The sequence below is a fragment of the Corapipo altera genome, unplaced genomic scaffold (assembly GCF_003945725.1).
Source record: "Corapipo altera isolate COAL_440 unplaced genomic scaffold, ASM394572v1 239, whole genome shotgun sequence".
Classification (NCBI taxonomy): domain Eukaryota; kingdom Metazoa; phylum Chordata; class Aves; order Passeriformes; family Pipridae; genus Corapipo; species Corapipo altera.
In genome coordinates, this window is record NW_020884938.1 from 3,331,829 (window position 1) to 3,344,672 (window position 12,844).

Sequence of the window (12,844 nt, forward strand, 5' to 3'; positions counted from 1 at the left end):
TTGTCATTTCACCTTGAGTATGTAACCCTGTGCTGCCCAGGCCAACTGGTTTCAACCATTCCTACTTTCAAAAGAAACCCCACCGTGCATTAATGCTAAAAAAATCCCAAAGCTGGAAGAATGTTTCACGTGAGACTTTAAGAAGAGTTTTGAACAAAACTCTGATCAGAGCTGATCCATTTTACAGCTTAAACCCTGCCTGTTCATTCTCACAGGAAGAGGAAAACAAACTCTCTAAGAATGCCAGAGTTTTCCACAGAATAACTTGAACCCTTGTTTATGGCCACAATTCTACAGAAGCACAAAATGTAAACACTGAGGGCTGCCATCTTACCTGCATTATCTTAATTATTTAGTATAGTACAGCTAATTTAGTGTTAAAGACAATTACCTCACCATACTTACTGCCATATCTTGGCCAAGGTATCTGGTAACTCTGATCTATTCTACTAAGTAAAACAGAATTACCACAGATTTTACCTTACAAATTCTGCACTGTGATTATTTCCATGTTCACAATGTTTCACAGGCAACCTACTGTGGTTATCTATTGTCTAGTGCAATATTTGATACTTGCACATATATTTTGTAATTACTTTAGCCACATTCACCTCATCTGAGAAGCTGAACTTGAAATAGCAGACTTATCCTGCATTTCTTGTGTGTGCATGGGCACACATATCTCTGTTTAACAGCCTCATACAGCAAATGTTAGTAGTCTCAGGACAAATTATCTAGTTTGGAAATCACAGAACTAGAGATGCTGTACACAGTATTAAAGGTGCATGTTTTGGTTTCAGCACGATGGATAAGTTGATACTCAGTTCAAAGTGATTTTTATCTTGAATACTGAAAAGGTTATGTGTGTTCATGAGAAAGGCACAGCTGTGTGGGCCCAACCTGCAACATCTCAAAGGCTGTTTGAGTAAACTGCAGTTCACTCCCACACACACAGAGATTCTACACATGTGCATTCTACATGTGCAACATGCACCAGAAAGACTTTTGGGACAACCTTTGTTACTTTGAAACATTCCATTTTCACATAACCTTACAGCCTCTCTTCATAAATACCAAGATTGGAAATAACTTGGGTCATTTTGCTGTAACCAGGGCTAAAAAAAGAATCTTCACAGAACTTTTTCTGAGAGATTGCTGACTTTGTAAAGATGAGAATAAAAGTCTGCAGCCTGGATCTTAGCTGGTGACTTAGCATCTAAATCTCCTGCTAAAGATCTGGCTCAGCTCTTTTAGGTGAAATCAAGCCCTTCTGACACTAACAGAGGAACTCCCACTGTCTCCAAAGACAACAGTTTCTCTTCCCAATTTTTCAGTTGCATATTTGGTTCCACGTTTTTATGATTTCAATCTTTTAGGAATGTCTGAGCCTGTGGTTTAATGTTCCCAATGTCAATGACAACGCAGGTATGTGCAGTTACCAAATGTCTCCCACTCCTTTAGCAGTGGGGCTTTCAGGGCGGCTCACCTTCAGCCCAGAGTCTGGTAGAAGGATCAAGGTTGCTTTAAGGTATTAGTAGTCTTAAAGAACTTCAGAGCACAGTAATTAAAATTAGGCTAAATAATGCCAAGAGGATTAAAGGAAATTCTACTGCTTGAGATTCTTTCGGAAGTCAGAGGTATCAGAGGTCAAAGGTAACAAAAGTTGGGTGGCTGATTGTAATTCTAAGGAACACGGAATTTAGGACTTACACATCCTGCCTTTATTCTCTCAAGTTTATAAGAATTAGGTTTACAAGTACTCACCCATATGTTTTGTTTACATTGCTTTATATTGCTTCACTTTTTCTTTTTTTTCTAACTTACTGCAGTATTGAAACAACTTTATCAGTTTTAAATTACTAAATCCTCTGAGGTAAATATCTTAAATTTTTCTTAGTCCCCAGATCATCTCTTGGCCTTAACAAGTTGCAGTGGCATCCCTTCACAACACGGCTCAGCAGTGACCCACAAGGTCACAAACCAGAAGAACCAGTTTACATCTGGCACAGAGAAAAAGAGAAAGCACAGCACTGCTCACACAAGGTATGAGCCCAGCTGTGGAGGAACAGAGACACCCAGGTGAAGGACACTTCTGCTCGTTGTCTGAGGCTTGACCCATGTACATTCCACTGCAGAAGTCTCCATGGTACACATCAAGTTGATTTAAGGGAGGACAGAATAAGAAAAAGACTGTTATAAATAGTGATCAATCCTGATTTACAACAGCTCAAACTGTGACAGAATCATTAGCCAACAACAGACTGCTTAAAAGATTTGGGAATTTCGTCCCTGTGTTTGTACTTATTATTCCACTCTAGATATCTTTATCATGGAAGCTTAAACAAAATCAGGTCATGGCAATGTGTGACGTTGTTGATAATCCATACCATCAGTAATCTCCCTGTGCTGCAGGAGCACAGATAAGTGTTCAGGAAGCTTTGCCCAATTGATTTAAAGTTGGATCACACACATGAGGTGTCTGCCTGCCTGTTCATAAATCTCTGACGTGTCTGGCTGGCTGGTGTGTTGTGCCTGACATATGAACTGTGCAAAATACGGTTCACAGCTTTTTATTATAGCAGTGCTTTTTAATATCTCCACCAGCAGATATTTCACTCTTCATAGATACAGTCACTAATGCTGCTCTCCAGTCACAGCATAGCACCTCTGTTCAACCCAAAAGCTCCTCCAGCTCTTGCTCTACCAATTGTATTCTCCATATGACAGGTCTTCCCAATGGGGATTTTCTTTCCAGAAAGGTAGAAAGGTTGAGTTCGACAACTCTTCACCTGAAGATTTTTCTCTTGAAAATCCCTGAGCCAGATCATTCTGGTGTGGCGGGAGAGGGCAGCCCATCAGAGTATTTGATGCCTTTCCTGACTCTCTATCAGCTTAGCTAGTCTGAGTAAAATATTCCTACTAGGAACATCTCTCACTGTAAGCAGAAAGGAAAACACTCCCACTCTTAGGTGGGAGTGTTAGTTGCCTGTTGAAAATTATCTATTATTAGCAGTCCACTGTTTATGATTTGACACTGATTTTCACATAATTAGAAATAAGTAAAGGTCTGATAGCTCCTCTTTGCTCTTACTCTCAAATCAGTGCAGGCTGTGACAGGAGCTGGAAAATTAAAGCAGCACCCTGGCAATACTAAGGAGTTGTCTGCATACAGAAGTTGCACTAACTCAACTCAGTCTTTTTTCAGGGATTCACTAACATACAGTGATTTATAACTGGCTCTTGTAGTAAATTCTCACACTCATACTTCAAAGCATAAGTGAAAAGAAGCAATCCTGCACAGACCTAACTAAATCAGTGGGGAAAAAAACAACCTGCTTTTCATTCCACAGATATAAATTGGACACAGACCAGTGTTAATATGAATTAGATGTTACTTCAAAAGTTCACAGCTTCTCGCAACCATGAAAAAAATCCAAGACTGTACCATTTCATAAACTTGGTATTATCTGCTCTATTCCAGCTTGTCAAAAGCCGTATTTGATTTTTAAGGACAATTATGGGTCTTAAAAGACATTAAGTTGCTCTTCTGGGGAGTCACAATATTATTTTGCCTTAACCAGATAATAAACCAGCCAAGTTGCAAACACACTTGTTTAACTGACATCCTTACCTCTGCAGCCAAGTAGTTCCCGGTTGCTAAATGCTTAAACCTAAACAAGCTGTTCCACTGTCCTGCCCCTCCCCGGCAAGGGTCGTGATGGACAACCTAAAACGAGAAGTACAGATTTTAATCACGCTCCTCAAGATCATATTTAGATCACTGACTTTTCTTACAGTTCATTCCAAATAAAATTATGTAAACTATGCCATTACAATCTGCCACAGAGAGGAACTCCGTGCTTACACTAAGCTCACCACAGGTAACGACTAGTTACATTAATTTTTTGCCAGGTGCCAGGAAATATTCCTCCTATTACATTTCATGCTTTTATTAATCCACTCCCTGCAAGCCTCTTGAGCCAAATTTTCCTTTAAAATGACATGGTGTGAATCTGGAGCTTAAGAAAGTAGCTGCTCTACACTACCAGGCACTACTTAAGAGCAAAATTGAAACCATCCTAAATTACTTTCCCAATTATACCACCTTCATTTTTGGCAATACCGGGGGCTTCTGAAAAATTTTCACTTGAGTGATAAAATACCCCCATATCATTTGAAGTATCACAGGTTATTTCTTTTTTCCCCTCTACTAAGCTGTAGGTCATTTGCCTTCTTCAAACTCAGCAGTGCCTGCTTCTTTTAAGGAGTAATGTCCAGGTGCAATTCACTCTGTTCCAGACAGCCCAGACAAAATTCAACCATTTGCCTAAGGACTCTGGTTTTTATATGCAAAAAGTATGTTCATCACACAAGAACTTCTGGGTATAGAAGTTACATTACTGTAATAAGAAGGATTTGAGACAATTTCCAATCTTTCCCAGTTGAATAAATATATATTTGTTTGTCATCTTCTCAAAATCTTCACAACCTCACCTTTGTTCAAGCTAACTCTAAAATCTGTCCTGTTGCAGAAGAATGGAACCAATGACAATTCTGAGACTTCCTGCTGGCCAAAAATTTCCATTTTCTATATTGCACATGAGGTTAAATGCAAAAACTCAAAGCTCAGGATAGATGAGCATCATTTGACTGGCTCCAATAAAATCAAACCATTTACGTCAAGTCTGAATTTGGAATTTGTCTCTTCCTCATTTTAGCACAGGTAAATAGAGTAAGAAAGCCTCCTCTCCCCACCCAGGCACTGCAATAAAGCATCTCTTCAGGGTTCATCCCACACAAACTGCTTCTTAAAATAATAATAGTCACAGGGAGGTGTATGAGGCTATATCAAGAGGCTATGAATGACTCATGTTGTGGCAAAGTCTCTTCACTGAACCCTGGCCTTCAGGACCTGAAATATTTATAAAAAGAAGAAAAAAAAACACCTCTATTTCCCACAGTGCTTTAGAACTCGTTGCAGAAGTGGCTGACTGACGTAATGTAGTACGGAGGAAAATATGCTGTTTCTTCTCATATTCATCACAGGTCAGAAACTTCTCTTGCTCTGCATGGAACAGCCTGACAACATCTCCCTGAAATCATATGAAAACAAAACATTATGAAGTGGACTCATTTTCTACAACTGTACTAGCAATGAAGAGTGGGTAACAATTAACCTAAAGGTGGTTTTTAATTCTAGTTAACCTTACTAAATTGATTTTTTTATTATTATTTCTAATCCCTCTTATTATTATTTAAGGGGAGTGCAGAAATTTTTCTAATATCATATCTCAACTCTTCTTCTCTGCAACCAACACCAGCTCCCCCTCTCTTTTTCTTCTGCTGGTATCATCTTTGTTTCCTTCTGCCTCTTCCTAAGGCTTAAAACACTATCTCCAAACAGGTCTACACAAATACGCCATTTTTCCTTTCAAATTCCACCTCAAAAACTGCTGGTACCTTGATACCCACTGAAAAGTAACCAGTGGATAATGACTTATTGAGGTGCATGTGAGGACAAATTAAATATATCTTTAAAATGGAAATGTAAATTACCTCAGAGATTGATCTGCAGGCATAAAACTGTGCAATATCTCAGTATTTAAAGCTATGTTGTCTTATTGCAGCTATTGGCACCTTTCATGCCTCGCTCCCTTCTGCAAGCCTGTTACACCACTTTTAACATATTGGCATAACCTGAAGTGTCACAGCTATTCTGTACTCTCATCATCCTGAGCTTGAACCCCATCTTTTCTCAGTTTCTGTGCTCCTCAGTTTCTGTGGGAGGGGAAGTGAGCTGGAAGCCAGAACAACCCAAATTTCATGTAGTAAGACAAAAATACAAAGGAAAAACATTCTACCTGTTGAAGGGCAGTAGTGAGGGATCCTCAACAGCTCCACAAGGTCCTCACTTCTTTTATTCACCATGTAATATTTCTCTACAGTCTTATACAATATAATTTTTCAGATTCAAAAAACGACTTAAAAATCATACTTACTCCTTTCAGGACATCATCTCGATAACTACTGAATTTCATGAACAAAGTTATTTTCCAGCTTGTGTTACAGTTGACAGCATTTACCTTTAAAGAAAAAAAAGAAAACAATAACAACAACAACAAAACAATTATAGTCTTAGAGGGTGTCCTTTTCTTTTTGAGACATTCTATTTTTCTAAAAGACCACACCACATCTAGGATGGCAGGGGACATGGCTTAGCTACATATTTGTACAGTTCCTAACATGGGGCCTGAAGATCCCAAGTGTTAATGAGGTTGATACTGGAAAAGGTTGGGCGGGCAAAATGCTGCTCTGTCTGCTGAAAGCCTCCAAAAAACATCCTGAAGAGATGTTGGACAAGGACTTACCTCAGTGAGAGTCTGAGGTACTCAAGCAAACCTCACAAAGCTTTCAGCACCAGGCACAACTGCACCAAGAATATTTCCTCTTGGTTTTTTTGAGGCCAGGCTTAGAGCCCATGGTGGGTTCTGGCTACCAGTAAAGAATAGAATGGAATGATAGAAATGCTTGGGTTGGAAGGGACATTACAGATCATCCAGTTCCACCCCTTGCCATGGGCAGGGACACCTTCCACTAGACCAGGGTGCTCAGAGCCACATCCAACCTGGCCTTCAACACTTCCAAGGATCCAGGGGCAGCCACAGTTTCTCTGGGCAACCTGTGCCAGGGCCTCACCACCCTCCCAGGGAAGAATTTCTTCCCAATATCCTATCTAAACCTGCTCTCTGTCAGTTTGAAGCCATTTCCCCTTGTCCTGTCACTCCAGGCCCTTGGAAATAGTCTCTCTCCATCTTCCTTGTGGGCTCCTTTCAGGTCCTGGAAGGTCACAATTAGGTTACCTTCTCTTCTCCAGGCTGAACAATTCCAGTTCTCTCAGCCTTTCTATAACACATCTCAGACCAGCAGTTACCCCTCCTCCCTACCCTGAGCTCACCTCTTTGCAGCCAGGGTTATCCAGGAGCTCAATATTGCTAGCATGCAGAGGCTGCCCTGCATTGACTGGCATGAGAACAACTTTATCTCCCACAACAACCTGCAAGTCAGAAATAAAGTGCATTTTTAGACCTACGTAGTTATCCAATAAAATGAAGCAATGTTACATTTTTAGACAATGACTCAAGTGCATGCTCTAGGAACATCACCGGGGGAATTTATTTGCAGGCAATTCACACAGCAGCTCTGTTCACCCATGCTCTGCAATCACAGGGTTCAATACTTCCCACTAATGAATCCTCAGATTCCCAATAAACATGTCACCTGTGTTTCAGCAGAAATTCAAGGCCATGAAATAGATATGAATCTATGAATTCCAAGAGCACTTCAATTCATCTAAAAATTACATTAACTACTCTTTACTGCAGCCAAAAGGCAGAGAAAACTTAGAAAATAATCCTGGCTCCCGAGCTCTGTGGCCTATCTTCTGGCAAAAGTGATGACAGGCTCAGGAGTTCTGTGATTTAGATTGCATGACTGCAGTCCAGAGAGGAACATAAATCACTGCAAAGTCAGAGAGAGGAAAAATGCACTCCATCCCCTCTGCTGTTACTTTCTAAATAGTGTTTGGAGTTCAAGCAGTGTTTGATGCACAAGCAGCAGGTGCATCAGCTGAGAGACCTTCTCTCTACAAGAGGAATTCCTAACTGGCTCCCTACAAGCAAATTCTCATGCCCTTGCAATTTTTTACCTATACAGACAGGGAAAAACACTTTGACCTAAAAACTGCTTGAGACATGCATATGTAGAATTCAATTCATGCCTGGAAGGGGGGAAAGAAATAAATAATGAAAAAAGATCAATCCACATAGATTGGTTGGTGCTGGGTCCTGATTTGCTTAAGTTGTTCACAGCAATTTTAAGCACACACAGACATGAAGACAAGTGGCTACATGTGATTTTTTTACCATATGAAATGCTGCACAAGCCATGCTTTCTTTTGGAAGGCAAAGAAACAAAACGGCTTTCTGCACTGAACAGCACATTTCCTATGGAAAAGCACAGCCTGACTCAACCTTGTGTCACTCCAACACGTGAATTTGGCCCATTTATTGCAGAGGTAAAAAGGAAGGTTGCCTGTTCTTTATCAACAAAGCTAAAATAAACAGCAGCACAAGACAGTGTCATCATGCTCAGACAACACACAAAAATCCTACTTTATCCAAACAATGGGAACAAATTCAATAGCAGAACCAAAATAATGACGAGATGCCTTAAAGACACGGTTTACTTGTGCAATACATTCCTGCATGCCATGCTCCACACACACATTACTTACAGCCTGTTTTAAGAAGTTATGACCAGACAATTCATTAACCAAAATGCCACCAGGCTTGCACCCTGCAAAGGGGAATTGGGACTTCAAAATTATTGCATGTACACCAGGACTATCATAACTTTTGATTAGTAAGAGCATCATTAAGTATCTTTTTCTACTTTGCTGTAGGCGCACATCTGAGGAAGAGCTGTTATGTGGGGTCATGGTTGCTGCCTCAGACTCCTCCCCTGCTCCAAGTCCACCTCAGCAACCTGTTCTCAGTGCTGGTCAGCTCTAATGGCTATCAAAAGAGCAACAAGGCATCCAATGCTCTTTTCATTTCTTCTTTTCCTTTAGGCTTCAAACCTCCATAAGTGGTTGGGAAGGAAAGGATAAAGGCAATTTCACAGCACTTTTTTCCCAGACACTCCCCACCAGTGATGCAGAAAATGACAGAAATCCTGTTCTCTTATACAAGTTTGCTCTCTTGCCTTCCTCCCATCCCCTCCCCAGTTATTCCTGGCTCCAAATAAGGCCCCAGCATGCCCAAAACACCGAAGGTAGAGCATCCACAAGCCCAGGTGTCCCTATTTCTGCCTGTAGAATTGTACCACATGGAGACCAGAGAAGACAGAGCAATACATTCCTAAAGTTTTGCTCTACAAAATTAAAACTGACACCGGCTCTTCCTCATTTTCCTCAGCCACTCTTCAGCCCAGCTGGACACTGTGCTGTAGGCCAGCAGTGGGTAATAGTTTGACAGGTCTCTGGGACTTCTTCCTTACACACAGCCATGAAAAGTTGCCTCAGACACACAGTTTTTGAGGATTTTATTCATGATCCCTTTGAAAAAACTCTTATCTTTGCTGGTCTAGATAAGAGACTTCCAACAAATGATTAAACTCACAGTGAAGCCAGTAAGAATCCAGTTTTTGAATTCAAGTTAAACCTACAAGGCCCTTCAGTCTTGAATGCAGTGGAGTTAATCCTGCACACCAAAGGCCCTGCTACTCCATGTCCACACCTGTCAGTGGCACAGCTGACACACTTCAAATTTTAGCAATTATTCTGCTATTCGAACAATCTGGAAACAGCTCTAGCCTTAATCAGCCACATCTTTCACTGAAGCAGAGCTTTATAAATAATGAAGACTTAATAAAGTCTGTAGTAAATATTGCAGTTATGCCAATTACCGTAAATTTTCAGCCATATTCTTTCATTACTTTCATTGATTTGCATAACTAATCAGTTGCTAATGAATCTAAGCTAACCCTCCTTCAGAAGACTAAGTTCTAAAACATTTCATAGGGCTGCACAACTGTGATGACTTACCAGAAGAGTCACACACATGACTTCTTGTATCACAGCTTCCCCCCAGATTTCTTTTAGGATATCTGGTATATTTGGATCTACCTTGCCCGGGTAACCTAGAACAATAGCAGCCCTCAAAGCAGTAATTCAATACTCACTTCTATAGTTTGAAAGACTTTCTAAAATGTTTTCTTAGGGAATTTCCTTGATAGAGGAAACTGAAAACAAATTCAAAAACCCACAAAGTTTCCAGACAGAAACCGTGCACTGAGAGGTCTAAGTTACTCCATGCCTGGGACTAACTGAGAAGAAAGGAGTGGGTAGAAGTCTGGCCTTCTCTCCATCTGTGAGAAGCAAATGAGGATTTCCCCCATCACTTGCTAAGCCTCATGCAACAGCTGCCTGGTTTCTGGGTCTGTTGAAGGGCTGGAAATGTGCCAGAGCAGTTATGAGAAAGCTACCAAAGAAGTCATGTTTATCACCGGAAGTTTGCAAAGAAAATTATCAGATCTGTTTGGGCCTGGTGGAAATGAGGAACAACTTGGGTCTCAAGGAATTTCCTTTATAAATTATAATCCCAGCCCTGAAAGGCAACACCTGGTGACAGAAAATGAGCAGCAGGCAGGTTCCAAAAGAGGACATTATGTTAGGAGTGAGCCTGACAGTTTCCCACAGAGCACTCAGAGAGCATCAGATACAGCCCCACAGGGAACAAACTAGGAGAGAGGTCTGTGGAATGGAATGTTACAGAGATCACTGATCACCTGCAACCTTTTTAGATCAGCAAATCTGCTTCCAGTCTCTTAAGGGTGCTCAGTGTAAAACTGAACCAAAAACTCTGTAGTGCTGAGGATGACTTATAAGGCTTAGGATCATTCTGCTGTTTCCAGGTGTAAGGGCTCACACTGGCTTTGCAGATCACAGTCTGGGAATCCCAGGTCCTCACTCTGGAGACCAAGACATGTAATTATTTTTCAAGTATGAGAAATTAGGAAGATGCTGAACTGATGTTACTCTAAGAAATTAAGGCAAAACCTTAAAGCAATGGTCACCCTTTTTTCTTCCCTAAGAGAGAAAAGAATAACAGGTTAATGTTTGATCCACAACAATTGTTTTCCCCACCTGAAAAGCCATGCAGAGACCCCCCAGAGGGCTACATTTGCTCTAGTTCTCTGCAACAGGCTTTGGGAAAAAGAGGGATTTTCACACACCCTTTTGATCACTATGTGAAGTAGGAAAAGACTGACTTTAGGGACATTGGACCAGAAGCTGGGAATGCAGTCCTTCTCCTCTCCACAACAGATTGCCTAAAGGAGTTGCAAGCAACCACAGTCATTCTGGATGGCATCCCAAGAGCTGGATAACCACAAAGTTAACAAGAGAAAATCCAGGAGAAAAGAGGCATTCCCATCTGTGATCCTGAGAGAGCTTTCACTGATCACTGCACAGGCAAGAGGGGGCAAACATTCCCAGCCAGATCTACACTATAAAACCACACAAATTCACCTGTGGCCTTCCCAGATCTGAATTCTCCACAGTGGGCACTTAACCAAGCCACAGCCAAGACAATGAAGTGCGAAGTTGTGATCTCAGGGCACAGCTCTCAGATCTGCAGCAAAGAGGTTTCCTATGTACCCTTCCTCTTACCAAGATGCAAAACTCCTACTGAGACCTACCAAGAAAAGATTTCCCACACTATCCAACCGAGTTCCAGTCATAGATACCACTTTCATGTTGAGGGGGAATATAGACTGATGTATTTCCTAGAGACATTCTCTACTGACCTCTCAAACAAAAATCTTGCCTGGAACATTTAAAAAAACCCCAACCCTTTAAAAAAATTTAGTCTATGAGTTATTATCAGCTTTGTAAAACTGCACACAACAGGCAGACTTAGTAAAGATGCCCCAACAGAGAGGTCAGCAGAGGCTCAGGTGAATGTGGCAACAGTTCAGATTCCAGACCATATAATTTGGAAACAGCTTCTAGTTACTCATGAAAGCCAATCGTCCCAAGCATTGCTTGAAGTATTTTTTTCCTGAACTTAATCCATTATGAAATAGGCCAGTAGCAAAGAAATCAGGTGTCTTCTAGAAACTTTCTGCCTTCTCCCTCTCACACATTCAGCATCTCCACTTACATTGTCACCTTCACTTCTCAGCTTCCAGAAGGGCTGGATATAAAACCAGGATCCCTCATTCCCTGCAGCATCCAGAGACACCCTCATGGCATTCTTTTCCAACAGGGCTGGCAGTCTCTTATTGACTGTGAGGTACTTGTTACTTTTTATATGCAGCAGCTGTGAACAGAGAATAATTAAAATAAACAATTAAAATAATTAGGACAGCTGATGCTTTCTCTCTCTCCAGTCAAAGGAGAATTGCAGGTTTCACACTGTAGTGATTTTTCATAATATATATAAAGACAAAATAAAACTAGAAGAGAGTTATCAAAGTATAGTACAGTTTAGGAAAACTAAACTGATGATATATCTCAGACTGAGAGAAATGTGTCAGTGATCAATTTTACAGCACACATTAACCAGGTCTATTACAGTGTTACCTTCAGGAATTTCATCCATTACAGGAAAGTTGTACCGCACTTAAGAACACAGCTTCTGTCTCATTTATATGTCAGGAAATACAAATTACTTCAATGATTTAAAAGGAGCTGTGCAGCACCTCTACAAGACATTTTGGAAATAAATCTTGCAAATAAAAGGCACATATTTATGTTCAGATTCCAAACTGCAGCACCAAATATCATACACAGAATTTTTATTATGACATCTTATTTAAACACCAATGTGCAGCACTTCTGGCAGGCTTTAAAACAAGGCAGAAAAGCACAATATTGTAAACTTCACCAAACTGTGTTTACCTGACCCTTGGCAATCCAGATTACAGTGGTTACTTTCATTTTCACTGTAACCTTGAAATAAAACAACTGTTTCCCTTCCAACACCGAGAGAAGGCAGAGGGATTTCAATGGGTTTACCTGTATGACATTGCTGTATTTTACAATCTCGCCCAGCAGCTTTCTGTTCTCACTTTCATTCTGCTTTTGTTCCAGTTCTGCTGCATGCTGCAAGAGAATGATTATTGCTTTAAACTCTACAAAATCAGTACCTGTATTTGGCTACGGAAACAGAGAAAAAGGAAATGGCATCATGTTTAAAATGCAAGCACCACTGAACTGATAATATTAGCACCAAAAAGCTGATGCTGATTCTGGTTTTTTTATTATCCAGAATAGAAGCTC

At 40.6% G+C, this 12,844-nt stretch overlaps 1 protein-coding gene across 5 annotated transcripts in view; it reads right to left on the reverse strand.

Moving 5' to 3' along the window:
• Positions 1 to 12,844, reverse strand: part of ITPR2 (inositol 1,4,5-trisphosphate receptor type 2) — a 242,940-nt gene that overhangs the window by 188,195 nt on the left and 41,901 nt on the right. For 4 of the 5 annotated variants that reach the window (XM_027660753.1, XM_027660754.1, XM_027660752.1 and 1 more), the window contains 6 exons: positions 12,581 to 12,667; positions 11,724 to 11,882; positions 6,956 to 7,054; positions 6,000 to 6,083; positions 4,947 to 5,093; positions 3,632 to 3,727 (listed from right to left, as the gene is read on the reverse strand). In XM_027660753.1, coding sequence (XP_027516554.1) covers positions 3,632 to 3,727; positions 4,947 to 5,093; positions 6,000 to 6,083; positions 6,956 to 7,054; positions 11,724 to 11,882; positions 12,581 to 12,667 — 672 coding nt within the window. Of the gene's footprint in view, positions 1 to 3,631; positions 3,728 to 4,946; positions 5,094 to 5,999; positions 6,084 to 6,955; positions 7,055 to 8,293; positions 8,356 to 11,723; positions 11,883 to 12,580; positions 12,668 to 12,844 lie in introns of those variants that run through there. The other variant, XM_027660757.1, reaches the window with a different exon arrangement.